The 26,079-nt window shown below is 47.6% G+C and overlaps 2 protein-coding genes across 4 annotated transcripts in view; one reads left to right on the plus strand and one right to left on the minus strand.

Moving 5' to 3' along the window:
• The window catches only part of MARS (methionyl-tRNA synthetase), a 33,105-nt gene extending 11,396 nt beyond the window's left edge, over positions 1 to 21,709 (plus strand). The window contains exons 7-23 of one of the 2 annotated variants that reach the window (XM_021091866.1): positions 142 to 314; positions 497 to 603; positions 6,073 to 6,189; positions 6,330 to 6,533; positions 7,825 to 8,026; positions 11,560 to 11,634; positions 17,491 to 17,661; positions 17,959 to 18,054; positions 18,185 to 18,302; positions 18,957 to 19,170; positions 19,839 to 19,970; positions 20,079 to 20,183; positions 20,272 to 20,458; positions 20,987 to 21,058; positions 21,187 to 21,210; positions 21,300 to 21,392; positions 21,484 to 21,709. In XM_021091866.1, the coding sequence (XP_020947525.1) occupies positions 142 to 314; positions 497 to 603; positions 6,073 to 6,189; positions 6,330 to 6,533; positions 7,825 to 8,026; positions 11,560 to 11,634; positions 17,491 to 17,661; positions 17,959 to 18,054; positions 18,185 to 18,302; positions 18,957 to 19,170; positions 19,839 to 19,970; positions 20,079 to 20,183; positions 20,272 to 20,458; positions 20,987 to 21,058; positions 21,187 to 21,210; positions 21,300 to 21,392; positions 21,484 to 21,630 (2,237 nt within the window). In that variant the 3' untranslated portion in view covers positions 21,631 to 21,709. The remainder of the gene's footprint in view (positions 1 to 141; positions 315 to 496; positions 604 to 6,072; positions 6,190 to 6,329; positions 6,534 to 7,824; positions 8,027 to 11,559; positions 11,635 to 17,490; positions 17,662 to 17,958; positions 18,055 to 18,184; positions 18,303 to 18,956; positions 19,171 to 19,838; positions 19,971 to 20,078; positions 20,184 to 20,271; positions 20,459 to 20,986; positions 21,059 to 21,186; positions 21,211 to 21,299; positions 21,393 to 21,483) is intronic. The other variant, XM_021091867.1, reaches the window with a different exon arrangement.
• DDIT3 (DNA damage inducible transcript 3) lies at positions 21,641 to 26,067 on the minus strand. 2 transcript variants are annotated; one of them, XM_005674378.2, is made up of 4 exons: positions 25,932 to 26,067; positions 23,207 to 23,254; positions 22,333 to 22,487; positions 21,641 to 22,230 (listed from the first exon to the last, which is right to left on the minus strand). In XM_005674378.2, exons 3-4 carry the CDS (start codon positions 22,465 to 22,467, stop codon positions 21,862 to 21,864), a joined length of 504 nt encoding a protein of 167 aa, XP_005674435.1. In that variant the 5' UTR covers positions 22,468 to 22,487; positions 23,207 to 23,254; positions 25,932 to 26,067; the 3' UTR covers positions 21,641 to 21,861. The 2 variants fall into 2 exon arrangements, with proteins under 2 accessions (XP_005674435.1, NP_001138317.1); NM_001144845.1 differs by lacking the exon at positions 25,932 to 26,067 and having other exon boundaries at positions 21,782 to 22,230; positions 23,207 to 23,217.

Below are 26,079 nucleotides of genomic sequence, written 5' to 3' on the forward strand. Positions count from 1 at the left end.
CTGGGAACTTCCATATGCCTTGGGTGTGGCCCTAAAAAACCAAAAAAAAAAAAAAAAAAAAAAAAAAAGAAGGGGTTGGGCCACCCTCCCATCTTCCCATGTTAGGTCTTGCTGATTGCCTCTTTTCTCCCCTGCCCACAGAGGAGCTGGGTACCCTGCACAGCTGGTTCCAGACGCTGAGTTCTCAGGAGCCATGTCAGCGAGCTGTGGAGACTGTGCTGAAGCAGCAGGGTGTGCTGGCCCTCCGGCCCTACCTCCAAAAGCAGCCCCAGCCCAGCTTCCTTGAGGGGAGAGCTGTCAGCAATGAGCCTGAGGTTTGGAACAAAGCAGAGGGGTTCCCACAGAGCCTCAGTGCTTCAGGTGGGCGGTGACTTGAAGAGCGCTTTTGAGCGAGGCTACTAACTTTTTCCGTTGTTGGAAAGCAAAGAGAGAATTTCTTTATGGGCTCCTCCCCCCCGGCCGTCACCCAGTGAGGGATACTCTCTACTCTTCATAGGAGGAGGAGCTGGCTACCCTATCTGAGGAGGAGATTGCCATGGCTGTAGCTGCTTGGGAGAAGGGCCTGGGAAGCTTGCCCCCACTTCGGCCGCAACAGAATCCAGTGTGAGTTGGCACAGATGAGTGGGGCTTGGTTTCTTATGTGGAAATTATTGATAGAGCCAGTATCTGCCTATCAAGTCCCCTTTGCTGATCTTTCTTTAATTTTCTGTCCTCTTCACCTAATAGTTGGCTAATATTTTGGACATACTGTCCATCAGTTCTCTCTGCACCCATGTTTTCAGCTACTTTCTACCTCTTGATTGCACCTAAATCTACTTCTCCAGTTCAGATCTCTATTCTGAGCTCTGGACATATTTGTCAGACTGTGTCCTAGATTCCTCAGCCTCCATTGGCATTTCAAACTCAACGTGTCCAAAACCAAACCTATTACTGTCCCTGCCAGCTTCTCTTTCTCCTTTGTACATTTGTCTTAGTGAATGACTCCCACGTTCCACCTAAAAATTCAGGCCAGAAATCTTCCTGTTATCTGTACCCTTCTCTCATCGCCTCCTGTGTCATTAGTCCATTACCAGGTCATTGATTCTAACTCCTAAGGAGTCCTTGTACCCATTCCTTCTGCTGCTTCTCCTCACCGCTGCTACCTTAGACCAGGCCTTATCATCTCCTTCCCTGCTGCCCTGTGCTCCATACTGCCACCAGAATGGCTACTTAAAACTGCCCATGTGGAGTTCCTGTCGTGGCACAGCAGAAACGAATCTGATAGGATCCATGAGGTTTCGGAGTCAGTCCCTGGCCTCAGTAGGTTAAGAATCTGGCATTGCTGTGAGCTGTGGTGTAGGTTGCAGACACAGCTCGGATCTGGCGTTGCTGTGGCTGTGGCATAGGCTAGCAGCTGCAGCTCCAATTAGACCCCTAGCCTGGGAACCTCCATATGCCGTGGGTGCAGCCCTAAAAAGACAAAAGACAAAAAAACAAGCAAAAACTGCACATGTGGGAGTTCCAGTTGTGGCTCAGTGGTTAACGAATCTGACTAGGAACCATGAGGTTGCGGGTTCGGTCCCTGTCCTTGCTCAGTGGGTTAACGATCTGGTGTTGCCGTGAGCTATGGTGTAGGTTGCAGACGCGACTCGGATCCCGCATTGCTGTGGCTCTGGCGTAGGCCGGTGGCTACAGCTCCGATTCAACCCCTAGCCTGGGAACCTCCATATGCCGCAGGAGCAGCCCAAGAAATAGCAACAACAACAACAACAACAAAAAGACAAAAAAAAAAAAAAAAAAAAGAATCTGGCATTGCTGTGAGCTGTGGTGTAGGTTGCAGACACAGCTCAGATCTGGCATTGCTGTGGCTGTGGCATAGGCTGGCAGCTGCAGCTCCAATTAGACCCCTAGCCTGGGAACCTCCATATGCCGTGGGTGCAGCCCTAAAAAGACAAAAGACGAAAAAACAAGCAAAAACTGCACATGTGGGAGTTTCACTTGTGGCTCAGTGGTTAACGAATCTGACTAGGAACCATGAGGTTGCGGGTTCGATCCCTGGTCTTGCTCATTGGGTTAAGGATCTGGCATTGCTGTGAGCTGTGGTGTAGGTCGCAGATGTGGCTCGGATCCCGCATTGCTGTGGCTCTGGTGTAGGCCGGTGGCTATAGCTCCAATTCGACCCCTTGTCTGGGAATCTCCATATGCCGCAGCAGCGGCTCAAGAAATGGCAAAAAGACAAAAAAAAACAACCCAAAACTGCACATGTTGTCATCGCACTATCCTTTTCAAGATTCTGTAGATGATTTCTTTGGTAGCTCACAAGGCTTTTCATGATCTGACCCCTGTCTGCATGCTCAGCATCAGATTCTGTCACTCTCCTGCTATGCTAAGATAATATTCACACATATATTTAGATTATTCCATCAAAATGAAATATTAGAGGAGCTCCCGTTGTGGCACAGCAGGTTGAGAGCCCGACATATCCTTGAGGATTCTGGTTTGATCCCTGGTCTTGCTCAGTGGGTTACGGTTCCACTGTTGCAACAAGCTGCAGCATAGGTCTCAGATGTGGCTTGGATCCTGCATTGCTATGGTCATAGCATAGGCTGGCAGCTGCAGCTCCAATTCAACCCCTACCCTGGGAACTTCTATATGCTGCACGTGTGGCCCTAAAAAAAAAAAAAAAAAAAGAATATTTTTGTAGTTCTGAACATGGTATTCAGTAAAGGTTTGAATGTCTACTCCTTGTCAGGCCCTGTGTGCTGGAATTTGGGTGTACAGAGGGAAGCAAAACATATAAGCCCTCTGCTCTCAGGCCACTTTGAGTCTAGTGGAATAGTCAGGTTTAAGAAACTGTCACACAGGAGTTCCTGTCGTGGCTCAGTGGTTAATGAATCCGACTAGGAACCATGAGGTTTCGGGTTCGATCCCTGGCCTTGCTCAGTGGGTTAAGGATCCGGTGTTGCTGTGAGCTGTGGTGTAGATCACAGATGCGGCTCAGATCCTGTGTTGCTCTGGCTCTGGCGTAGGCCGGCTGGCAGCTGCAGCTCCGATTAGACCCCTAGCTTGGGAACCTCCATGTGCCGTGGGAGCAGCCCTGGAAAAGATAAGAAGACCAAAAAAAAAAAAAAAAAAAAAAAAAAATTGTCATACAAAGGTATGATTATGAAATTTGGTAAGTCCTATGAAGGGTTCCATGAAAAAATATCGTAGATTAACTTAGTGACATTCGAGGAGTTCCCATTGTGGCTCAGTGGGTTACTAACCTGACTAGTATCCATGGGCATGTGGATTTGATCCCTGGCCTTGCTCAGAGGGTTAAGGATCCGGCATTGCTGTGAGCTGTGGTGTAGGTCGCAAATGCGTCTCAGATCCCGAGTTGCTGTGGCGTAGGCCGATGGCTACAGCTCCGATTTGACCCCTAGCCTGGGAACTTCCATGTGCCACATCTGAGGCCCTAAAAAGAAAAAAAAAAAAAGAGTGACATTTGCACTAAGACTTGTAAAATGAGTAGAAGTTAGGCAAGAGTAAGTCTAGGGGAAGGGTGTCTCAGATAGAGGAAGTATCATGATTTGGCTCTTTTTAAGGAATTGATGAAAAGGCCAGTGGCTGAAGGCTGGTCAGTCAAGAGACAGATGGGTCAAGATGAGTTTGAAGTGGAAGTCAGGCTGAGATCACATTCTCTCACACCTTGGTGTCCTTGCTCACACTGTACCTTCTCCCTGGAATGTCTGCATCTTTCCTACCTGATGTTTAGTGGAGAGCCCAGTTCTACCATTTCTTTTCTGTAAAGCTTGAGAGTGTTAAGTACTTCATCTCGTGGGAGCTCCTACTGTGGTATTACGGTATAATCGTCTCTTTACATCTCTGTCTTGTCATTACTCTGTAAGCTTATTCAAGGTAGGGGCTCTCTCTTTTCTACCTTGGTAATTTCTTTTTTTTTTTGTTTTTTGTCTTTTTTTTTTGTTTTTTCCTAGGGCTGAACCTGTGGCATATGGAGGTTCCCAGGCTAGGGGTCTAATCGGAGCTATAGCTGCCGGCCTACACCACAGCTCATGGCAATGCTGGATTCTTAACCCATTGAGCAAGGCCAGGGATTGAACCTGCAACCTCATGGTTCCTAGTCAGATTTGTTAACCACTGAGCCACGATGAGAACTCATCTCTTTTCTTTTATGTGGCCTCTTTTCTAGCACAAGGCCAAGTGTTCAGTAGATGAAATTTGAATGAATTAATGAAAACCCACTGTATGTTCCATCACTCATTTTTGAGTATTCAGTGAGTATCTGTTGTGGGTTCAGTTTAGGGCTAAATGCTTTGGAGGTAATAAAGAATAGGACTAGACTTTCTCAAGTGTTTACTCAGGATAATAGTTTATTTTAAATTTTTTTTAAGTTTTTTTTTGTCTTTTTAGGGCCACAGCTGTGGCATATGGAGGTTCTCAGGCTAGGGGTCAAATTGGAGCTGTAGCTGCTGGCCTATGCCACAGGCATAGCAAAGTCATATCTGAGCCGCATCTGCGACCAATACCACAGCTCACGGCAATGCGGGATCCTTAGCCCACTGAGCAGGGCTAGGAATCGAACCTGTGTCCTCATGAATGCTAGTCAGATTGTTTCCACTGAGCCACAATGGGAACTCCTGGGCTAACATGTTGAAATGCATGTGTAGAGCGGGGAGACAGTTGGCATTAAAAACCCTAGAGCCAAACCGAGCTGTCTTTTGTGCTTTTCCTTCTGACTGAAGCACATCCCCAGTGTCTTAGTGTGTTAGGGTAGAGATGCTTGCCTTCTTTGACCTCCTTTGGCACTTTGTACCTCTCATGGCCCTGATCCCAGTCGTGATAGGATGTAACCCCCTTGAGGGCAGAACCCCAGGCGTACTCACCTTTATATCTGCCACCTTAGTAAGCACACTCAAGATGAGAGAGACGTTACGGGGTAACACAAAAAGGCTACCACAGAATGTGCAGTACAGGATGCTTAGGGGCTCCAGATACAAGGGTGACTGGGTGGAAGGCTGGTCAGTGAAGGAAGGCTTTTCTGCAGGAGCTGGTTTCTAAACTAGACTTCAGAGAGCATTATGGTATTTATTTGTGGGGAGGAAAGTCAATGCATGCAGGAGAAGTCAGATCTTTCTCAAGGAAATGAGCTGTAAAATGTTTGAGAAAGTAGATGGACCATCTAACCAGATAGCATGCAGCCAGGAATAAGGGTGAGGTTAACAAGAGGGAATCCTTTTGAGTTTCTCTTAGTAGAAGAGATTATGGGACTTGAGAAGCTCACAAGAAGCCTGGGGTGAGTAAGTTGATGGGAGCCAGCAATTATAGGTTAGAAAGATGAAAGGAATCCTGGTGAGGTGTCAGTGCTGGGCAGGGGGGTGGATACAGGGTGTGTGCCGCTGTGCTGTCATGGGTGATGAAGCATGAAAAAAGAATAGCAGGTTAAATTCTGACGGCAGATTGAGTGGCTTGCCTGGGATCGATCCTGGAAAGGTGGCAAGGAGAGAGTGGCTGTGCAGGCAGTGGCTGGTGCTTGCTGTTTTGAGTCAGGCCATGGGGCAGTGACTGTCATGGGTTAGGGAGAGAAGAGTCAAGGGGTATGAAGGGCCTTGGAAAGACTTATATACGGGCTGGCGAGCTGTAAGCATTTCCAGTGGTGACTAGTGATGTTAATGGCACTGGGAGGAAGGGGCGGGATCAGCGCTGGGAAAGCTTTCTTGGGTGGCATCAGAGTCTGGGGAGTTGCGAATGATGGTGGTTGGACAGAGGCTTGGGAGAGTTGTCAATACCTGGGAGGTTGGAGCCTGAGGACAAGCTAATGGAAGAGAAGTCGATCATGTCAGTAAAGAGGGAGAGAGCCAGTGCTGGAACAAGGCTCCTTAGGAGGCTTGCTTGCTGTGGGCGGGGCCCTGCACTTGGACCTTAAGGCCTTTGGGGAGTTTATGCTCCAGTGGATTCATGTGGTGAAAGATGTCACATGAACATGACTCTGTGACAGTAAAACAGATCTGCGTCTGGGTGTTCTGTGCACTCTGGGTTCCTCTCAACCTTCTTGACTCCTCCTTGCACTGACTGTTCTTTCTTCTCTGCCAGGTTGCCTGTGGCTGGGGAGAGGAATGTGCTCATCACCAGCGCCCTCCCTTATGTCAACAATGTCCCCCACCTTGGGAACATCATCGGTTGCGTTCTCAGTGCTGACGTCTTTGCCAGGTGGAGCCAGCTGCTGGGGAGAGTCCTGAGGGATCAGTGGGCCGCAAGGAAATAGGATGCCCCGAGGGGGGAGGCTGGAGGGACCTTGGGCACGTGGAGGGGCTGAGATAGGGCCCCCATATCACCACTTTCCCTTCCAGGTACTCCCGACTCCGCCAGTGGAACACCCTCTATCTGTGTGGGACGGATGAGTATGGTACAGCGACAGAGACCAAGGCTATGGAGGAGGGTCTAACCCCTCAGGAGATCTGTGACAAGTACCATGCCGTCCATGCTGACATCTACCGCTGGTTTAATATCTCATTTGATATTTTTGGTCGGACTACCACTCCGCAGCAGACCAAGTAGGTTTGCTCTAATCAGGCAGAAGTGGAGGATGAAGGCTGGGTCTGGAGCAGTGGGTGTATCCAGGGGGACAAAAAGACAGAAGGAACTAGATCGTCGGTTCCCCCACCCCCAAACTTAGGGTGTGGATATTTGTCTTGAAATGTGTCCCAGGCATTATTAAGGGGATTCAGTGTGTGCAGAAGCCTGACCAGGGGCTGAAGGAGCAGCGAGGGAGGGACGAGACAGGGCTTAGGCTCATGAGAAGGATCTGCCTTCCCTCTACTGCTTCCCTTCTCTTCCCTGGCTGCCCGTGTCTCAGGACAGCTCTTCCTACTCCTGTGTGTTTATAACACATACAGTTATTTTCCTCTGCCTGGTTATCATCTTGTAAAAAACTACATAGTAGACAGGCTGCCAGCTGAGAGTACTGTGCAGTTGAGCAGTTGAACGGAGTTATTTACTTGTTTTTGGCCATGCTTGTGGCATGGAAAGTACCTAGGCCAGGGTTTGAATCCATGCCACAGTAGTAACCAGAGCACAGCAGTGGCAACACTGGATCCTTCTTAACCCACTTAGCCATCAGGGAACTCTTAAACAATTCTTTTGTTTGTTTGTTTTGTTTTTTTTAGGGCCACACCTGAGGCATATGGAGGTTCCCAGGCTAGTGGTTGAATTGGAGCTGTGGCTGCCAGGCTACACTACTGCCACAGCAGCTCAGGATCCGAGTCGAGTCTTCAACCTATGTCACAGCTCACGGCAATGCCAAATCCTTAACTTATTGAGCAGGGCAAGGGATCAAACCCACATCCCCTTGGTTACTAGTCGAGTTCATTAGCTGCTGAGCCATGATGGGAACTCGTAAACAGTCCAGTTCTTTTGAAGATTTTTGTTACGAAGAATATGAAACAGGAGTTCCCTGGTGGTACAGCGGGTTAAGCATCCGATGGTGTCACTGCAGTGACTTGGATTGCTGTTGTGGTGTGAGTTTGATCTCTGGCACGGGAATTTCTGCATGCCACAGGCATGGCCAAAAGAGATACATATACATGAAACAGATAAGGCTATATTTGACAAAAGTCAGTTTTAAGGTAATGAGGAAAAAGATTGTGTGGGGACTTAGAGTATTTATGTGGGGGAGTCTAGGCTCACAGTAAAACTCCCTAAAGATGACTAGATGGCCCGTGCCTGATTTCTTTGGCACTTGGACCAAATTTCGATCCCTCTATGGAGTGGCAGGAGGGAGGTGTGCACTGCTCCCTCTGACTTCCTTTGACCTGTCCCTCCCCTGTCCCTTGCTCACCTCACCAGAATTACCCAGGATATCTTCCAGCGGTTGTTCACTCGAGGTTTTGTGCTGCAAGATACTGTGGAGCAACTGCGGTGTGAACACTGTGCCCGCTTCCTGGCTGACCGCTTTGTGGAGGGCGTGTGTCCCTTCTGTGGCTACGAGGAGGCCCGGGGTGACCAATGTGACAAGTGTGGCAAGCTCATCAATGCCATTGAGCTCAAGGTGAGAGGAGGGTGTCCTGGGAGCCTGGCAGGAGACAATCTAGTGTGGTTTTGTTTTTTTTTTGGCCACACCTGCAGAATGTAGAAGTTGCCAGGCCAGGGATCAAGCCCCCACTGCAAATGCAACCTGCACCACAGCAGTGGTAACACCAGATCCTTAACCCACTATGCCACAAGGGAACTTCCTTTTTTTTTTTTTTTTTTTTTTTTTGAGCAGTCTCTAGTCTAAAGGGACTCCCAGTCTCATCCCACTCAGGCTTCTTGTTTTGGCATTCAAGACCTTTCTCCAGTGGCTCTTCCTGCTCTGTCTCAGCAACTCATTGCTCAGGAATAAATACTTATTGAGCATTAACTCAGCACTTAGTTGTTTGTTTGTTTTTTTTTCTCTTTTGTCCTTTTGCCTTTTCTAGGGCTGCTCCCGTGGCATATGTAGGGTTCCCAGGCTAGGGGTCTAGTCGGAGCTGAGGCACTGGCCCACGCCAGAGTCACAGCAATGCCAGATCCGAGCCGTGTCTGCAACCTACACCACAGCTCACGGCAATGCCAGATCCTTAACCCACTGAGCAAGGCCAGGGATCAAACCCGCAACCTCATGGTTCCTCTTCGGATTTGTTAACCACTGAACCACGACAGGAATTCCATTTAGCATTGTGCTGGGAAATAGACAAGTTGAGTTCATCCTTCCCTACCTTTGCTCTTGCTTCTCACCACCTGACCTGCATTTGTTTAGTTTCCTCCCCTCTTCCATAAATACCTTTTCTTCTACTCCATGCTTGTTCATTTGTTAGTTCATTCATTCATTCAGCAAACTTTTTTGAGTCTTTACAATAGTGTAGTCACAGTTCTAGGTATTAAGGGTGTAGCAGTCAACAAGACAGATTTTTATCTGGTGCAGAGAGGAGACCAACACTAAAAATAGAATTTGATTACTATAGAGCAAACTGCTGGAAAGATAGAGGGTGACTTGTTGGGGAAGAGTTAAGCTAAGGTGAGAGGGAAGGCCTTTCAGGAGGTAACATTTGAACTGAGAGTTTTTTTTCAAACAGAACTTTTATTATTATTATTATTATTGTTGTTTGCTTTTTAGGGCTGCACCTGTGGCATACGGAAGTTCCCAGGCCAGGGGCTGAATTGGAGCTACAGCTGCCGGCCTGCGCCATAGCCATAGCAATGCCAGTTCTGATCTGTGTCTGCAACCTACGCCATTACCTCATGGCAATGCTGTATCCTTAACCCACTGAGCAAGGCCAGGGATCGAACCTGCATCCTCATGGATTCTAGTTGAGTTCTTAACCCGCTGAGCCACAATGGGAACTACAGGATTTTTTTTTTTTTTTTCTTTTTTTTTTTTTTGGTCCTTTTCCCTTTTCTAGGGCCGCTCCCTTGGCATATGGAGGTTCCCAGGCTAGGGGTCTAATTGGAGCTGTGGCCGCTGGCCTACACCAGAGCCACAGCAACACGGGATCTGAGCCGCATCTGCAGCCTACACCACAGCTCACGGCAATGCCAGATCCTTCACCCACTGAGCAAGGCCAGGGATCAAACCTAGGACTTTTATTTTTTTATTTTTTTATTTTTTTGTCTTTTTGCTATTTCTTTGGGCCGCTTCCGCGGCATATGGAGGTTCCCAGGCTAGGGGTCCAATCGGAGCTGTAGCCACCGGCCTATGCCAGAGCCACAGCAACGCAGGATCCGAGCCGCGTCTGCAACCTACACCACAGCTCACGGCAACGCCAGATCGTTAACCCCCTGAGCAAGGGCAGGGACCGAACCCGCAACCTCATGGTTCCTAGTCGAATTCGTTAACCACTGTGCCACGACGGGAACTCCGGACTTTTATTTTTTTAATTTGAGCTAAGAGTTTAACTGAAGAATGAGAAGGAGCCAGGAGGTGATAAGTGAAGTTAAGAGTGTTCCAAGCTGAAAGCCTAGGAAATGCAAAGGCAGCAAAGAGCTGAAAAGGGGAATTGAAAGGGCCAGTGTAGTGTGTAGTGAGTGGGGGATGGGCATGGGTGAGGGTGGATTGAGATGAGGTCAGAGGGGTGGGCAGTGACCAGATATCCAGGGCCCAGTCAGCTGTGGCAGAGTGGAATAGCAGGCTGCTCTAATGGGTGGGAGGGAAGCAAGAGAAAGCGGGGAGACCAGTTTGGAGGCCAGAGTAGTAGCTCAGAAATGGGACGATGGTATCCTGGATTCAGTTAATAACAGTAGAAATGGAAAAATAAAAAGGATTTGAGATATTTTTTAGAGGCATACTCTGGAGAACTGGATAGATTGGAGTCCGGGGTGATAGGGGAGTCAAGAGAACAACGACTTGGACGTTTTTGGCTTGACTAGAGTAGGTGGATGGTACTGCCGTCTACACATGTGGGCAGGATTGGGTGAAGAAGAGCTTTCTGGGGGAATGCAGTGATACTGTTTGCGTTTGTTAAGTTTGAGATGCCTGTTAGACATCCAAGGAGGGATGTTAGGTAGGCAGTGGGTATAGGCGTGTGGAATTCAGGAGAGAGAGCCTGAGAACATTGCAACTTCTTGCCTTCAAAGACCCAGATCAAAACTCCCTCAGGTAGTTCCCGTTGTGGCTTAGGGGGTTGCGAACCCGACTAGTATCCATGAGAATGTGGGTTTGATCCCGGGCCTCACTCAGTGAGTTAAGGATCTGGCGTTGCCGCAAGTTTCTGTGAAGGTCTCAGATGCGGCTCGGATCTGGCGTTGCTGTGGCTGCAGCTCCAATTTGACCCCTAGCCTGTGGACTTCCATATGCTGCAGGAGCAGCCCTGAAAAAAAAAAAAGAAACTCCCTTGGAAGCTTTCATTGATTAGCCCCACCTAGCTGCTTACTCCTTTAGCCATCATCCTTCAATGTTTGTACAGTCAGGGTGTGCCATGGAAACGTGTTTGTTGACATTTTGCATGTAAAGGGCCTGTGCTTGTTTCTCATGCAACCCTGTCTCCCTGATTGATTGTAACTTGCTCAAGGAGAGGAGCCATGTGTCTTCTCTTCTGTTGCTCCTGCTCCTCATGTCGAGTACAGCACAGGGCTCTGTATCTAGCCTATTCTTTTTTTTTTTTTTTTTTTTTTTCAATTTTATGGCCACACCTGTGGCTTATGGAAGTTTCTGAGCCAGGCCTTGACTTTGAACTGCGGCTGTGGCAACACCAGATCCTCTAACCCCCTGTGCTAGGCCAGGGATTGAACCTGAACCTCCTCAGCGACTTGAGCCACTGCCGTCTTAACATGCTGTGCCACAGTGGGAACTCCTAGCCTGTACGTTTTCCTATTCTTTGAGGTGAACGGACACAGGTGTGAAGCTCTGAGTAACAAATGTGCTTTGCAGACCTGAGTCTTCAAGTTCAGAGAAGGCTCAAGTAAACAGTTGAATGGTGGGGTATGAGCATGAGGCTAAGCTCGGTGGCAGACTAGGGGACCTCATCTTTCTGTGCCTGGCCCCTTTTCTGGACAGCTCCTCGGCCTGTAGCCTGATCCCAACTGTCCTGCCCTGGGTCACCCCTTCTCTTGAATTTCCCTTCACAGAAACCCCAGTGTAAAGTCTGTCGGTCGTGCCCTGTGGTGAAATCCTCTCGGCACCTGTTTCTGGACTTGCCTAAGGTAAGTGGACCTTTCCCTCAAGCCAGTCTGCATGGCCCCTCTTCTACTCTCTCTGCCTCAGCCACAGGCAGAGGCAAACTTGTACGACATCACTCTCAAATGTTTTTAATTTCCATCTAAAAATTATATATGCTTAATGTAAAAAGATGTAACAGGAGGGATTTCCCTTGTGGTGCATCGGGTTAAGGGTTGTCACTGCAGCGTCTTGGGTTGCTGCTGTGGTGCAGGTTTGATCCCTGGCCTGGGAACTTCCACTTGTCATGGGCGTGGTCAAAAAAAAAAAAAAGATAAAACAGGAAAAGGACACAAAGTGAAAGGCCCAAGCCGATCTGCCAGAGGGTTGACTTGTCAGCAGAGAGGTGGGCATTTATTTCAGGTTCACACTGATACCTGCAATTTCTGTCCGTCCTCACGGGGTTCTTCCCCCACTTTCCATCATTTTTTTTTCTTTTGGTCTTTTTGGCTTTTCTAGGGCTGCTCCCACAGCATTTGGAGATTCCCAGGCTAGGGGTCGAATCAGAGCTATAGCCACCAGCCTACACCAGAGCCACAGCAACTCAGAATCCAAGCCGCATCTGCAACCTACACCACAGCTCACGGCAATGCGGGATCCCTAAACCACTGAGCAAGGCCAGGGATTGAACCCGCAACCTCATGGTTCCTAGTTGGATTCGCTAACCATTGCGCCACGATGGGAACTCCATCATTTCATATTTTTATTTCCTTTCTTCCACACAGTTAGTACCCAGGATCCCAATGTTATTCACTCATTTGCTTGCTCTTGCAGTATACCTACAAATAATTTCAGAATTGCCTCAACCTTGTCACTCTCAGAAAGCTTACTAAAAAGATGGATTTCCTTGGAGTTCCCGTCCTGGCACAGTGGTTAACGAATCTGACTAGGAACCATGAGGGTGAGGGTTCCATCCCTGGCCTCTCAGTGGGTTAAGGATCCGGCATTGCCGTGAGCTGTGGTGTAGGTTGCAGATGCGGCTTGGATTCTGAGTTGCTGTGGCTCTGGTGTAGGCTGGTGGCTATAGCTCTGATTCGACCCCTAGCCTGGGAATCTCCATATGCTGTGGGAGCGGCCCTAGAAAAGCCACAAAGACCAAAAAAAAAAAAAGACGGATTTCCCATTCTGGCACAGTGGAAACGAATCCGACCAGGAGCCATGAGGTTGCGGGTTCCATCCCTGGCCTTGCTCAGCAGGTTAAGGATCTGGCGTTGCCATGAGCTGTGGTGTAGGTCGAAGACACAGCTCAAATCTGGCATTGCCATGGTTGTGGCATAGGCTGGTGGCTGTAGCTCTGATTTGACCCCTAGCCTGGGAACCTCCATATGCTGAGAGTGAGGCCCTAAAAAGACAAAAGACAAAGATTACTAAAAAGAGTTTAGGGTTTGTTGACAGTCCTGCTCCTTCTCTGCTGAGGGTATGTAATTAAATGTGTTCAAAATTGTCTTAGCTTAGTCTTTTTCCCCTTTAGTGTGGTTATGTTACTCAAATAAGCTGGTAAGTGTGGTTCGTTTGTTTGTTTGTTTGTCTTTTTGCTGTTTCTTTGGGCCGCTCCTGCGGCATATGGAGGTTCCCAGGCTAGGGGTCTATTCGGAGCTGTAGCCACTGGCCTACGCCAGAGCCACAGCAACTCGGGATCCGAGCCGCGTCTGCGACCTACACCACAGCTCACGGCAACGCCGGATCGTTAACCCACTGAGCAAGGCCAGGGACCGAACCCGCAACCTCATGGTTCCTAGTTGGATTCGTTAACCACTGTGCCATGACGGGAACTCCAGTGTGGTTCATTTGCTTTTTGTTCTTTTTTCTCTCCTCATATTTGTTAATTTAACTTAAATATTTTTTTTGATTTTTAGAATTTAAAATTTTTACATTTTTATTTTTTATTAATCAATGAATTTATTACATTTACATTTGTACAGTGATCATCACAATCCAATTTTATAGGATTTCCATCCCACAACCCCAGCGCATCCCCCCACCCCCTGAACTGTCTCCTATGGAAATCATAAGTTTTTCAAAGTCTGTGAGTCAGTATCTGTTCTGCAGAGAAGTTCATTATGTCTTTTTTTTCAGATTCCACATGTCAGTGAAAGCATTTGATGTTGGTGTCTCATTGTCTGACTTACTTCACTTAGCATGATAATTTCTAGGTCCATCCATGTTGCTGAAAATGCCGGTATCTCGTTCCTTTTAATGGCTGAGTAATATTCCATTGTGTATATGTACCACATTTTCTTGATCCGCTCTCTGTCGATGGGCATTTAGGTTGTTACCATGTCTTGGCTATTGAAAATAAATTGTTTTAATTTTTTAAAAGTTTTTTTGCAAAAAGACAAAAAAAAATTTTTTTTGAAATATAGTTAATTTACAAGGCTGTGATAATTTCTGCTGTACAACAAAGTGACCCAGTCATACATATACACATATCCATTCTCTCTTAGATTCTTTTCCCCCATAGATCATCATGGAATATTGGGTAGAGTTCTCTGCACTATACAAGCAGGTCCCTTTTGGCCATTTGTTCCACATACCTCAGTGTGCATATGCCAGTCCCAAACCCTTTAACTTATGTTTTTTGAATATCGTAGAACATCATGCTTTTAAAAAAATCAAAACCATGCAAAAGGTATACTCAGAGAAGTGTCATTCCCTCATTCCCTTTCCTGTCTATGCTGCCTTGATCAGCTGTTTTCTGATCTATTTTTTGTGTTTTTTTGTAAAGATAAGCTTATATACATGTATCTACATATAAAGATAACTATATATGTATACATGCATGTTTTTTGCTTTTTGTGAAAAATATAGCATACTGTATACCTGTATATACTCTTCAGCATTTTATCTTTTTCACCTAACAGTATGTTCTAGAAATCACTCCTTATCAGGATCTCTTCATTACAGTTCAGAGAGATCATCCTTACTCAATTTTTGTTTTTTTTAGGGCCACATCTGTGGCATATGGAAGTTCCCAGGCTTGGGGTCAAATAGAAGCTGCAGCTGCCAGCCTATGCCACGGCCACAGTAATTCAGGATCTGAGCCATGTCTGCCACCTACACCACAGCTCACGGCAATGCTGGATCCGAAACCCGCTGAGCGAGGCCAGGGATGGAACCCACATCCTCATGGATACTAGTTGGATTCATTTCTGCTGCACTACAATGGGAACTCCTGTTTTTGTTGTTGTTGTTGTTTCTTAAAGGGCTGCATTGTACTCCATCCTGTGTGGGTACCCTAGTTTAGCCATTTTCCTATGTTTGCCATTTAGGTAGTTTCCAGTATTTTTGCAATTAAAAATAGTGTTGCAGTGAATATGTAATTTTGTATTGTGGGGCAGTATATCTTAAGGATAAATTCCTTTAAAGGGATCACTTGCTGTGTTCAGGATAAATGTGTATGGAGTTTATTACCATATTTTCCTTAGCGGTGGTGGTCCATTTGACATTCCTCCCAGCAATGTGTGTGTGCATGATCCCCTATGGCCTTACCAGTAGAGTGTATTGTCAGGCTTTCGGCGCTATGGTATTTATGTGGATGAATCATGAGATCCGCCCCTTAAAAAAGATACATGTTCGTTTTTCTGCTTACAAAAATGATACACTCTTTTTAAAATTTCAGAATGAAATACATGGTGTAAAAGTGGATGGTTCCCTTAATCTCATGAGAATAAAGCACTGAGATAAAGCACTGAGAGAGGCGTTCTTGCTGTGGTACAGTGGGTTAATGATTCAGCTCGTTTCTGTGGCGTTGCCAGTTCGATCTCTGGCCTGGCACAGTGGGTTAAGGATCTGGTGCTGCCACAGCTGTGGTTTGGGTCGCAGATGTGGCTCAGATTCGATCCTTGGCCTGGGAACTTCCACATGCTGCAGGTGTGACTGAAAAAGAAAAAAACGGCACTGAGATATGTTTTTTCCTCAAAATTTTTTTGGGCTTATGTTGATCTATGTATTGTTATTTATTTTAGAATAAATAATAGGATCGTATTCCATATTACTGTTTTGCAGATTGCTTTAATTAATTAATTAATTTTTTTTTTTTTTTTGGCTGTGCTTGTGGCATGTGAAAGTTCCCACCCCAGGGACTGAACCTGCACCACAGCAGGGCCCCAAGCTGCTGCAGTGACAACGACACTGGATCCTTAATCCTCTGCACTGCAAGAGAACTAATTAATATATTTCTGAGGGCTTTACCTCAGAGCTGTACAGGTCTAGGTGCAGCTCATTCTGTGAGCTCCCCCGTGTGCTCTTCCACATGCACTGTGCTTCTAATAAATTCTGTATTTGTTTCACACACACACATAAATATATATATATATCTATGTGACTTTTTTTTTTTTTTTTTTTTTTGTCTTTTTGCTATTTCTTTGGGCTGCTCCCGCGGCATATGGAGGTTGCCAGGCTAGGGGTCGAATCGGAGCTGTAGCCACCGGCCTACGCCAGAGCCACAGCAACGCGGGATCCGAGCCGCGTCTGCGACCTACACCACAGCTCACAGCAACGCTGGATCGTTAACCCACTAGAGCAAGGCCAGGGACTGAACCCGCAGCCTCATGGTTCCTAGTTGGATTCGTTAACCACTGCGCCACGACGGGAACTCCTGTGACTTTTTTTTTTATTGTGGCTGTGCCTGCAGCATGTGGAAGTTCTTGGGCCAGGGATCAAACCTAAGCCACAGCAGTGACCCAAGTTACAACAGTGACAACACTAGGTCCTTAACCTGCTGAGCTACTGGGGAATCCTACCTCACTCCTTTTAATAGCTTTTATAAGTGTTTCCTTGTGTTGATATGCCATATTTCCTTTTTTTTTTTTTTTTTTTTTTTTGTCTTTTTTGTCTTTTGTTGTTGTTGTTGTTGTTGTTGCTATTTCTTGGGCCGCTCCCGCGGCATATGGAGGTTCCCAGGCCAGGGGTTGAATCGGAGCTGTAGCCACCGGCCTACGCCAGAGCCACAGCAATGCGGGATCCGAGCCACGTCTGCAACCTACACCACAGCTCACAGCAACGCTGGATCGTTAACCCACTGAGCAAGGGCAGGGACCGAACCCGCAACCTCATGGTTCCTAGTCGGATTCGTTAACCACTGCGCCACGACGGGAACTCCGATATGCCATATTTCTTTAAACTCTGCTCAACCAAGGAGATTAGCTTTAATTTTTGGTGTAATTAACAGTGCACTTTTTTTTCCTTTTTGGATCCCCTTGCAGCATATGGAAGCTCCCGGGCCAGGGATCAATTCTGAGCCAGAGCTGCGACCTACAGCATAGCTACAGCAATGCCAGATCCTTAACCTGCTGTGCCAGGCCAGGGATCCAGCTGGTGCCTCCACAAAGACAAGCCAGATTCTTAACCCACTACATCACAGTGGGAACTCCAGCCCTTCACTTTTTTATATACACATCTGTGCATACTTGTGTGAATATTTCTGTTGAAAAAATCCTTAGAAGTGGAATTGCCATGGCAAAGTCATAGATCTTTTTTTTTTTTTTTTTTTTAACCAGTGGCATGTGGAGGTTCCCAGGCTAGGGGTCTAATTGGAGCTGTTGCTGCTGGCGTATGCCAGAGCCACAGCAATGCTAGATCTGAGCCACATCTTCAACCTACACCACAGCGCACAGTAACGCCAGATCCTTAACCCACTGAGCGAGGCCAGGGATCGAACCTGAAACCTCATGGATCCTAGTCAGATTCGTTTCCGCTGTGCCACAACGGGAACTCCCATCTTTTAATTTTAATTATATATATAGTGCAAAACTACGCCAAAAAGTTTGTATGTATTTAATCCTTATGCAGAGCATACATGTGAGTGTCCTAAATCAGCTCTCTATGCTTCTCTGCCATCTCAGCTGGAAAAGCGGCTGGAGGAGTGGTTGGAGAAGACATTGCCTGGCAGTGACTGGACACCCAACGCCCGGTTCATCATTCGTTCTTGGCTTCGGGACGGCCTCAAGCCACGTTGCATAACTCGAGACCTCAAATGGGGAACCCCTGTCCCCTTAGAAGGTTTTGAGGACAAGGTAAAAGCCCTGTGTTTTATTCATATATTAGTGAGCCTTGGGGTTGAGACCCTGGGCTATCAGAACAGACATTTTATTGTATCTTTTTTTTTTTTTTTGCCATGCCCATGGCTTGCAAAAGTGCCCAGACCAGGAACTGAACCCGTGCCACAGCAGTGACAATGCCTGATCCTTAATTGCTAGGCCATCATGGAATTCACTGTCAATTATTTCTTTTATCTGTCTGAGACTTTGGACTGGTGACATTTTCCCAGTGTTCCTGCATCTTACCGTGTCTCTTCCCTCCTGAACTTCCAGGTATTCTATGTCTGGTTTGATGCCACTATTGGCTACTTGTCCATCACAGCCAACTACACAGACCAATGGGAGAGATGGTGGAAGAACCCAGAGCAAGTAAGCACTTCTTGGTTAGCCTGCCCATGGGGAGGGTGTGTCAAGGGTGGTAGTTAGGGTTGGATGGCTGATTTTTCTTGGGCCTTTGAAGCAGATCTCAGGAACTCTGTCTCTCAATTATATTCCATAGGTGAGCCTGTATCAGTTCATGGCCAAAGACAATGTTCCCTTCCATGGCTTAGTCTTTCCTTGTTCAGCCCTAGGAACTGAGGACAACTATACTTTGGTCAGCCACCTCATTGCTACAGGTACCTTGGAAGACTGGAGATGGGGGTGTTCCTTGGGAATGAGGGTTGAGGCAATACTTGGAAGAAGTTTTGGAGAAGTGCTAGGTCTTGGGTTAGAAGTTGAGATGAGGAGTTCCTGTCGTGGCGCAGTGGTTAACGAATCCGACTAGGAACCATGAGGTTGCGGGTTCGGTCCCTGGCCTTGCTCAGTGGGTTAACGATCCGGCGTTGCCGTGAGCTGTGGTGTAGGTCGCAGATGCGGCTCGGATCCCACGTTGCTGTGGCTCTGGTGTAGGCCAGCGACTACAGCTCCAATTAGACCCCTAGCCTGGGGACCTCCATATGCCGCGGAAGCGGCCCAAAGAAATAGCAAAAAAAAAAGACAAAAAAAAAAAAAAAAAAAGAAGTTGAGATGAAATAGGAAATAATTAGAACATGGAAGCTCAACCCAGAAAAAGGAAACAAGAACCCAAAGAGGGCAAAATTCCAAAGCTAAATTTTGTAATGAGTAGAGGTAAAGGGGAGAAGACCAGAATGCGGGGGGAAGGGTCTCCCAAGTTCTGTGCAGGTCAGCTACTCAAGGAGAAGTGTTGAGGGAGAGGAAAGAAGAGTTAGTGGGTCAGAGAGGAAGGATGTGATTTGAGCAGATGGTTCTCATTCTCCTTCTTTGACCAGAGTACCTGAATTATGAGGATGGGAAGTTCTCTAAGAGCCGCGGCGTGGGAGTATTTGGGGACATGGCCCAGAACACAGGGATTCCTGCTGACATCTGGCGCTTCTATCTGCTATACATTCGGCCTGAGGGCCAGGACACTGCCTTCTCCTGGACAGACATGTTGCTCAAGAATAATTCTGAGCTACTTAACAACCTGGGCAACTTCATCAACAGGTGGGACCTGGTGAAGGGGGGAGAGTCAGCAGATGAACTGGGGTGGGGCTGGCAGGCTATGTATGCTTGAGGGAAGTTAGAGAGATGTGATTTGGCAGACTTGGTTTGCAAAGTGAATTTTTGCCAGTTGTTTTCTAAGTAATGTTCTGTGTATATGTGGCAGTGTGTTCTTTCCTAGCAAAAAGGTTCACTTGCAGACCATTGGGGCATAGCATGTACTCTTTGGGAGTTTTGTTACTTTAGGCTCGCGTTCCATTATTAGATCCCTGTCTGCAATCTCAAGAAATATCCTCCGTGGCTACCTACCCTTTCAAGTTTGATCATTAACCACATTGAACAGATCGTCCCTACTAGAAGATTTGTTTGATAGCAGTTAATGTATATTTCAACTTAAACATCTGAGTATTGACTTCTTACAAGTAACATAGTTGCCTAACTTTATCAGGTTTCTTTATATGGGGATATTTGTATGGTCTGTTACATGCAGGGTCATATTCTTAGGGGAGAGAGAGAATAAGGAATTTTAAGTTTTGCCTTCTAGCTTGAGAAAGCCAGGTGGTTTCAGTTCTGAGAAAAGGTAGAATTATGAAAATAGTGTCAAATTGCTGTCAGGGAACTGAGCAGTAACTCCTCTTTTCTCTCCCCTCTCCTTCCCCACTCCCATCAAGAGCTGGGATGTTTGTGTCTAAGTTTTTTGGGTGTTTTGTGCCCGAGATGGTGCTTACCTCTGATGATCGGCGCCTGCTGGCCCATGTCACCCTGGAGCTCCAGCACTATCACCAGCTGCTAGAGAAGGCTCGGTAAGTAATCTACACCTCTGTCTCAGCTCAGTGATCTGGCATAAGGAGAGCGCCCCATACTGGTCTCTCTAGGACCTTACACCTTGGCCTTCCATCCTTATTTCCCAGGATCCGGGATGCCTTACGCAGTATCCTCACCATCTCTCGCCATGGCAACCAGTACATCCAGGTGAACGAGCCCTGGAAGCGGATTAAAGGCAGCGAGGCTGACAGGTAAGGAGGTAGGGCTGGCTATAGGGGTAGAGTGGCTGGCGGGCTGTGTCCTCCTGGAGGTCTTGACTGATTATCTTTTCTTCCCCAGGCAGCGGGCAGGGACAGTGACAGGCTTGGCAGTGAACATAGCTGCCTTGCTGTCTGTCATGCTCCAGCCTTACATGCCCACGGTTAGCGCCACCATCCAGGCCCAGCTGCAGTTGTCGCCTCCAGCCTGCAGCATCTTGCCCACAAACTTCCTTTGCACCTTACCAGCAGGACACCAGATTGGCACAGTAGGTCTGAGAGTCGGGAGACTCTCTCAAAATTCCTGCCTCTGCCATGCAGCTTTTGGGGTCAGGAAGGAACTTTGGCCTTAGATTCTCATAGGCATTCTCTGAACGCCTTCCCTACTTGTCCCTACTCTGCACTTGGGCTTGTTTCTGATATACAGTCCTTGGTGTTGGTTTACAAGCCCAGTGTTATCTTCAGCCCACTTAGCCTCACTGTTCATGTCAGAACCCCTTGGGCAGGGAGAATACAGGGTGACCACTTTCTCTTTGATACAAGGTGATAAAAATATGTATGCCTCTAAGCTCTTGCATCAATCTAGTGTCATCAGTTTATATCATCTTTGACCCTCACAAAGGCCAGTGCTTTTTCTGGATTCTTGACTGAAATCAGCAGGTATTTGGTCAGTGTTAAACTCAACATTTCTTCTAAAACATTTAAACTTGCTTAATGTTATGGAGTGGAGAGGCCTCTCTGTATAGCCTGGTGTTTATACCTAATCAGTGAGTGACTGTGTAATTCTTTTTTCACAGGTCAGTCCTTTGTTCCAAAAATTGGAAAATGACCAGATTGAAAGTCTGAGGCAGCGCTTTGGCGGGGGCCAGGTGAGAAAGCTAAAGACTGTGCCTGACCTGGCAACAGTCCTTAGTGTCCCTCAGTAGCCCTTAGTTCATCTCTCTCTGCATCTTTTGGACCTACTGCTTCCTCATTTAGTTTTTCTTTCCTGTCTTAGCTAGAAGAGTCCTTGGCATTAAAGGTAATTACTTTCCCTGTGAGATGTTGTATAAAACCTGAGTTTGGGAATTATTTATGGTAGTGGGTGCTAACTCCGTTGTTGTTCTCCAGGCAAAAGTATCCCCCAAGCCAGCAGTTGTAGAGACTGTGACAACAGCTGGACCACAGCAGGTACAAGTGTTGATGGATGAAGTGACGAAGCAGGTATGGAGCCCTATGGGAGGCTGGAAAAGCTTAATCCTAAGTAGGTCCTTTCTGGTCTCACTGTTGTTATTCTCCCTACCCCTTCTCTTAGGGCAACATTGTCCGAGAATTGAAAGCACAAAAGGCAGACAAGAACCAGGTTGCTGCGGAGGTGGCTAAACTTTTGGATCTGAAGAAACAGTTGGCTCTAGCTGAGGGGAAACCCTTTGAGACCCCTAAAGGCAAGAAGAAAAGGTGAAAGTGAAAACTTGGCTCAAAGAAAGTCACTTTAATGGATTTGGGCAGTAATAAATAAACATACAATCTCTCTATATACATACTGAGACCCTTTCCTGTCATCTACCCTAAGCTTTCCCTCATGAATAGAGGGGGTTGAGGGTACACTGTTGGCACTGGTAAGAAGGTGGTTGGTAGCCACTTCCAGGAAAGGTCAGCAGTAGCCCAAGGCGGGAGTGCTGGTCCCAAAAGTTCATGCTTGGTGCAGATTAACCATCCGGTCAATCAGAGCTCGGCGAGTCGCCTCCACTTCCCTGGTCAGGCGCTCGATTTCCTGCTTGAGCCGTTCGTTCTCTTCAGCTAGCTGTGCCACTTTCCTTTCATTCTCTTGTTCTTTCTCCTTCATGCGTTGCTTTCCAGCCCGGGCTGGGGAATGGCCACTTTGTTTCCGTTTCCTGGGTCTTCTTTGGTCTTCCTCCTCTTCCTCCTGAGCCAGGGAGCTCTGACTGGAATCAGGCGAGTGTGGGCTCTGGGAGGTGTGTGTGACCTCTGCTGGTCCTGGCTCCTCAGTCAGCCAAGCCAGAGAGGCAGGGTCAAGAGTGGTGAAGGTTTTTGACTCCTCCTTCAAGGGAATGAAGAAAGACAGAGAAGGTATTAATTGCTTGAGAAAGGAAGGGAAGTAACCCCTACCCGCCCCCTGCAACATTCAGCCTTGCATTCTCACCTCATTTCCAGGGGGTGAGACATAGTTACCCCCATTTTCATCTGAGGACAGCACCTCCTGCAGGTCCTCATACCAGGCCTCCAGCTCCCAGCTGGACAGTGTCCCGAAGGAGAAAGGCAATGACTCAGCTGCCATCTCTGCGGCTGGATTAGGCTCTGGAAAAGGACATACTCAGGATAGTGGGGGGTGGGGACAGAAGCTCCACGAAGCAGTCTATAGGCTGGCAAACTGGCCTGCTGCCGCCTGTCTGTTTTGGTAGATAAAGGTTTATTGGGACACAGCCACATCCATTTATTTACATGTTCATGGCTGCTTTCATGCTATAACAGTGGAGATGAGTTGTGACAGAGACTGTGTGGCCTTCAACATCTAAAACATTTACTATCTGGGCCTTTAAAATCTTACCAACCTCTGACCTAGAATGATCCTCCCTCCATGCTTTTGCCCAGCACTGGAAGAAGCAAGTGTCTAGACATACATTCTTATGGCTTCCTGATAAAAGTCTTCAGTCCCCCTTGAGGAAGTCCACTGGTTGTTTCTAGGGGCAGTTACCAGACCATTTGTGCTCCTTTTTCCTCCTGTGTGGGGATCCTTTGGGTCAGTCTAACCTTGATGGGGACTGAGGTGTGTGGTGAGACCTCACCTGACTGCACTCACACAGCAAGCTTTCAATTAGGACATATTCTAAAAATGGTAATTTGGTCACCTTGTTAGGGACAGGCCAGCAGACAGATGTGCCCTGATAGTACAAGCCTGCTCAGATTCAAACCCTCCTCTCCCATCTTCTCTGAGTATCCTTTCTTAGGGTCCTCTTACAGGGAGCCTGAGCAGCAATTCATAGGAGCTGGTTCTGGGACAGAGTTATTAAGTTTACCTGCTTTCAGGTGTGATGATGTATGAAGATACACTTCCTTCTGGAACACTGTGGGGATCAAGGACAAACATTAGCCATTTTTAGCAGGAGAGGCAGGTTCTTTTATCTCCAATTTTCTACTGGTCCTTCCCTTACTTCCTGACTTACAGAGCATGGATAATTATTGGTCCCTGTAGCCACTTCCAAGGACAGAGAAGAGCCCTGACTTCCTTTATTTTTAGTTGCTGACATTTGTAGTCCTGATTACATAACAGCAAAATCCTGGCCAACTCAGCTTTCTCTAAATTCAAGGCAGACCTCAAACCTTCCAGAGTAAGGAATGGACTACAAAAGAGAGAACAAATCAGGTGGTATTCTAATTCCATTCCCACACTGACATCCTCCAAATGTCTATTTCCAGTCTAGACCTCTCCTGGGACCTCCAGCTCTTAACTGCTTACTTGCCATTCTCCTTTTGGGTAGCTGATAGGCATCTCTGACTTATTATGTCCCAAAACAAACTCCTACTAATCTTCCCCTTGCAAGGTCTCTCCCACCTCAGCATATGGCAACTCTAGTTGCTTGAGCCAAAAATCTTGCTATCATCCTTGGTTCCTCTCCTCTCATATCCCACAATCCAATCCAAACCACCAGGAAACACCACCCCCCTTTTTTTTGGCCGTGCCCTTGACCCAAGCCGCTTCAGTGACAATGTCAGATCCTTAACCCTCTGTGCCACAAGAGAACTCCAAAACTTACCTGATGCTTCAAAACCCCAGAATCAACACTTCTCACCAATTCCATTGTTTCTAATCAAGTTACTGTCATCTCTCTTGGGTGACTGCAGAAGCCTCTTGACTAAAAGGTCTCCCAGTTTTTGTTCCAGCCACCCCTCTCAGAGTTTATTTACAACAGCAGGCAAGGTGAGCCATTTAAAACTTATGTCAAGGAATTCCCATAGTGGCTCAGTGGTTAATGAACCTGACCAGTATCCATGAGTACGTGGGTTCCATCCCTGGCCTTGCTCAGTGGGTTAAGGATCCAGCATTGCCGTGAGCTGTGGTGTAGGCCGCAGACTCGGCTTGGATCCTGCCTTGCTGTGGCTGTGGTGTAGGCTGGCAGCTACAGCTCCAATTGGACCCCTAGCCTAGGAACCTCCATATGCCACAGGTGTCGCCCTAAAAGGACAAAAAGACCAAAAAAACCCAAAACACCTTATGTCAAGCCATGTCACTCCTCTGTTCAAAATCTTCCAGTTTCACACATAATAAAGGCTGAAGTCCTTAAAATGGCTTAGAAGGCCCTCCATAATCTGCTCCTCCCTCGCCTTGTTTTTCTCATTGACCACTCTCCCTCTTGCTCACTTCAGTCCAGCCAACTGGCCTCCTGTTCCCTAAAGATACTACACACGCTTCCACGTTAAGACCTGTGCTCTTGCTGTTCTTCACCTGGAGTGCTCTCCACATACTGCATGCCTTACTGCTTTGCCTCTATTTAGGTCTCTCATTTAAATGTCACCTCCGAAAGGGAATCCCTGACCACTCAGGTAAACTGTATTCTCCTCTCTGAGCATTCTCTACCCCTCCATGCCTTAGCTTTTCCCGTGGCACTTACATATTTGCTTACTGTATGCCTTTTCCTACTGCAATGGAAGCTCTGGGAGAGCAGAGAATTTTTTTTTTTTTCTTTTGTCCATGGATGTATGCTGAGCCTCACACTGCATGGCACATAGGAGGTGCTGGTTAAATATTTGTTAGGAATGAATGGTGCATTCTCCCCTGTCCCTCATAGGGATAAGGAGGATGAAGCCCAGAGGCAGAGCAGCAGCTGCCTATCCCTGGGGACTGTAGACGCAATACCGTCCTGAGTGTTTCTCTGCAGGGCTGTCCTCCCTGGGGAACCCTCCTTGCCTTCCAGTGTGTGGGACATAGCTTTCATCAGCAGTGGAGCCGCAGGCCAGAGGGCTGCAGAGCCGAGCAGGGGGCTAGCTAGCCTGATGCAATGGTTACACAGAGATTAGTTGGAGACAGGACACGGGGAAGGAGGCATAGACCAATCCCAGGGGAAGGACAATTCATTGGGGAGACCCCAAATGGCTTTCCTCACTTAAAAGATCCGGGATGCTCTCTTGTGCAGGAGACCCAGGGAGCTCTGAGGAAAGGGAAAACCCATCTCCGCTCCCGGTTCATGGGCACCCCTCTTCCCAAAGGCTTGTGTCAGCCTCTTTAAGATTCTGTCCTCTGCAAGGGCGCGGAAAAAATGTCCTGTGGAGGGTCCAGAAGCCCCAGCTACTGACGTGGCTATGCTGGCCCCGAGACGCTGCGGCTGAGACAGGATTGGGGGTGGGGAAGGGGCAGGGCCGATGGTGGCAAAGCCGGTTAGCTACGGTCACCAGGCTTCTCGGCGCGGGGGTGTGTCCTGTTGCTCGGCCTCATACCGGACAGGCCTAACGAGGAGGCTTGGGGTCAGCAACCGGAGAAAATACATCTCCCGAGGGCCCCTTCACCGACCAACAGAGAGCACGGTCTGTGCTCCGGACATAGGTGGGATAATACTGTCTTGCCAAGGAAGAGAGTCCGTAAGCACCATTTCCGAATAAAAGATTCCCCTCACTCCACCGGACAGTCACCTCACCGCTTTGCAGAGGGGGTGGGGCCACATCCCAAAGAGCGGATGCCCTAACCTGGAGAGGACAACTGGTGTTCGCGAGGATGGGAGAGTAAAAAAATAGGGAATCAGTACTCGCCTCTCTCCTCAGGTTCCGGCTCTGATTTTGGCTCTGTCGCTGCCACCGGCTCATCTTCAACATGATATTCTCTAAGCCTTAGACTCAAGCCTCTGACCTCCGCAGCGCAGAGCTGGGATCTTTTAACAGGGCCTTGCCCTCCCCTCTG

This window comes from Sus scrofa, chromosome 5 (genome assembly GCF_000003025.6).
Source record: "Sus scrofa isolate TJ Tabasco breed Duroc chromosome 5, Sscrofa11.1, whole genome shotgun sequence".
In the NCBI taxonomy this organism is placed as follows: domain Eukaryota; kingdom Metazoa; phylum Chordata; class Mammalia; order Artiodactyla; family Suidae; genus Sus; species Sus scrofa.

Bases quoted from the DNA above. Each gene is read 5' to 3' on its own strand.
- DDIT3 (XM_005674378.2), bottom strand. From the start codon at position 22,467: ATGGCAGCTGAGTCATTGCCTTTCTCCTTCGGGACACTGTCCAGCTGG. The intron at 22,231-22,332 runs GTGAGAATGCAA...ATTCCCTTGAAG, and splicing joins TCTCACCCCCTGGAAATGAG to GAGGAGTCAAAAACCTTCAC.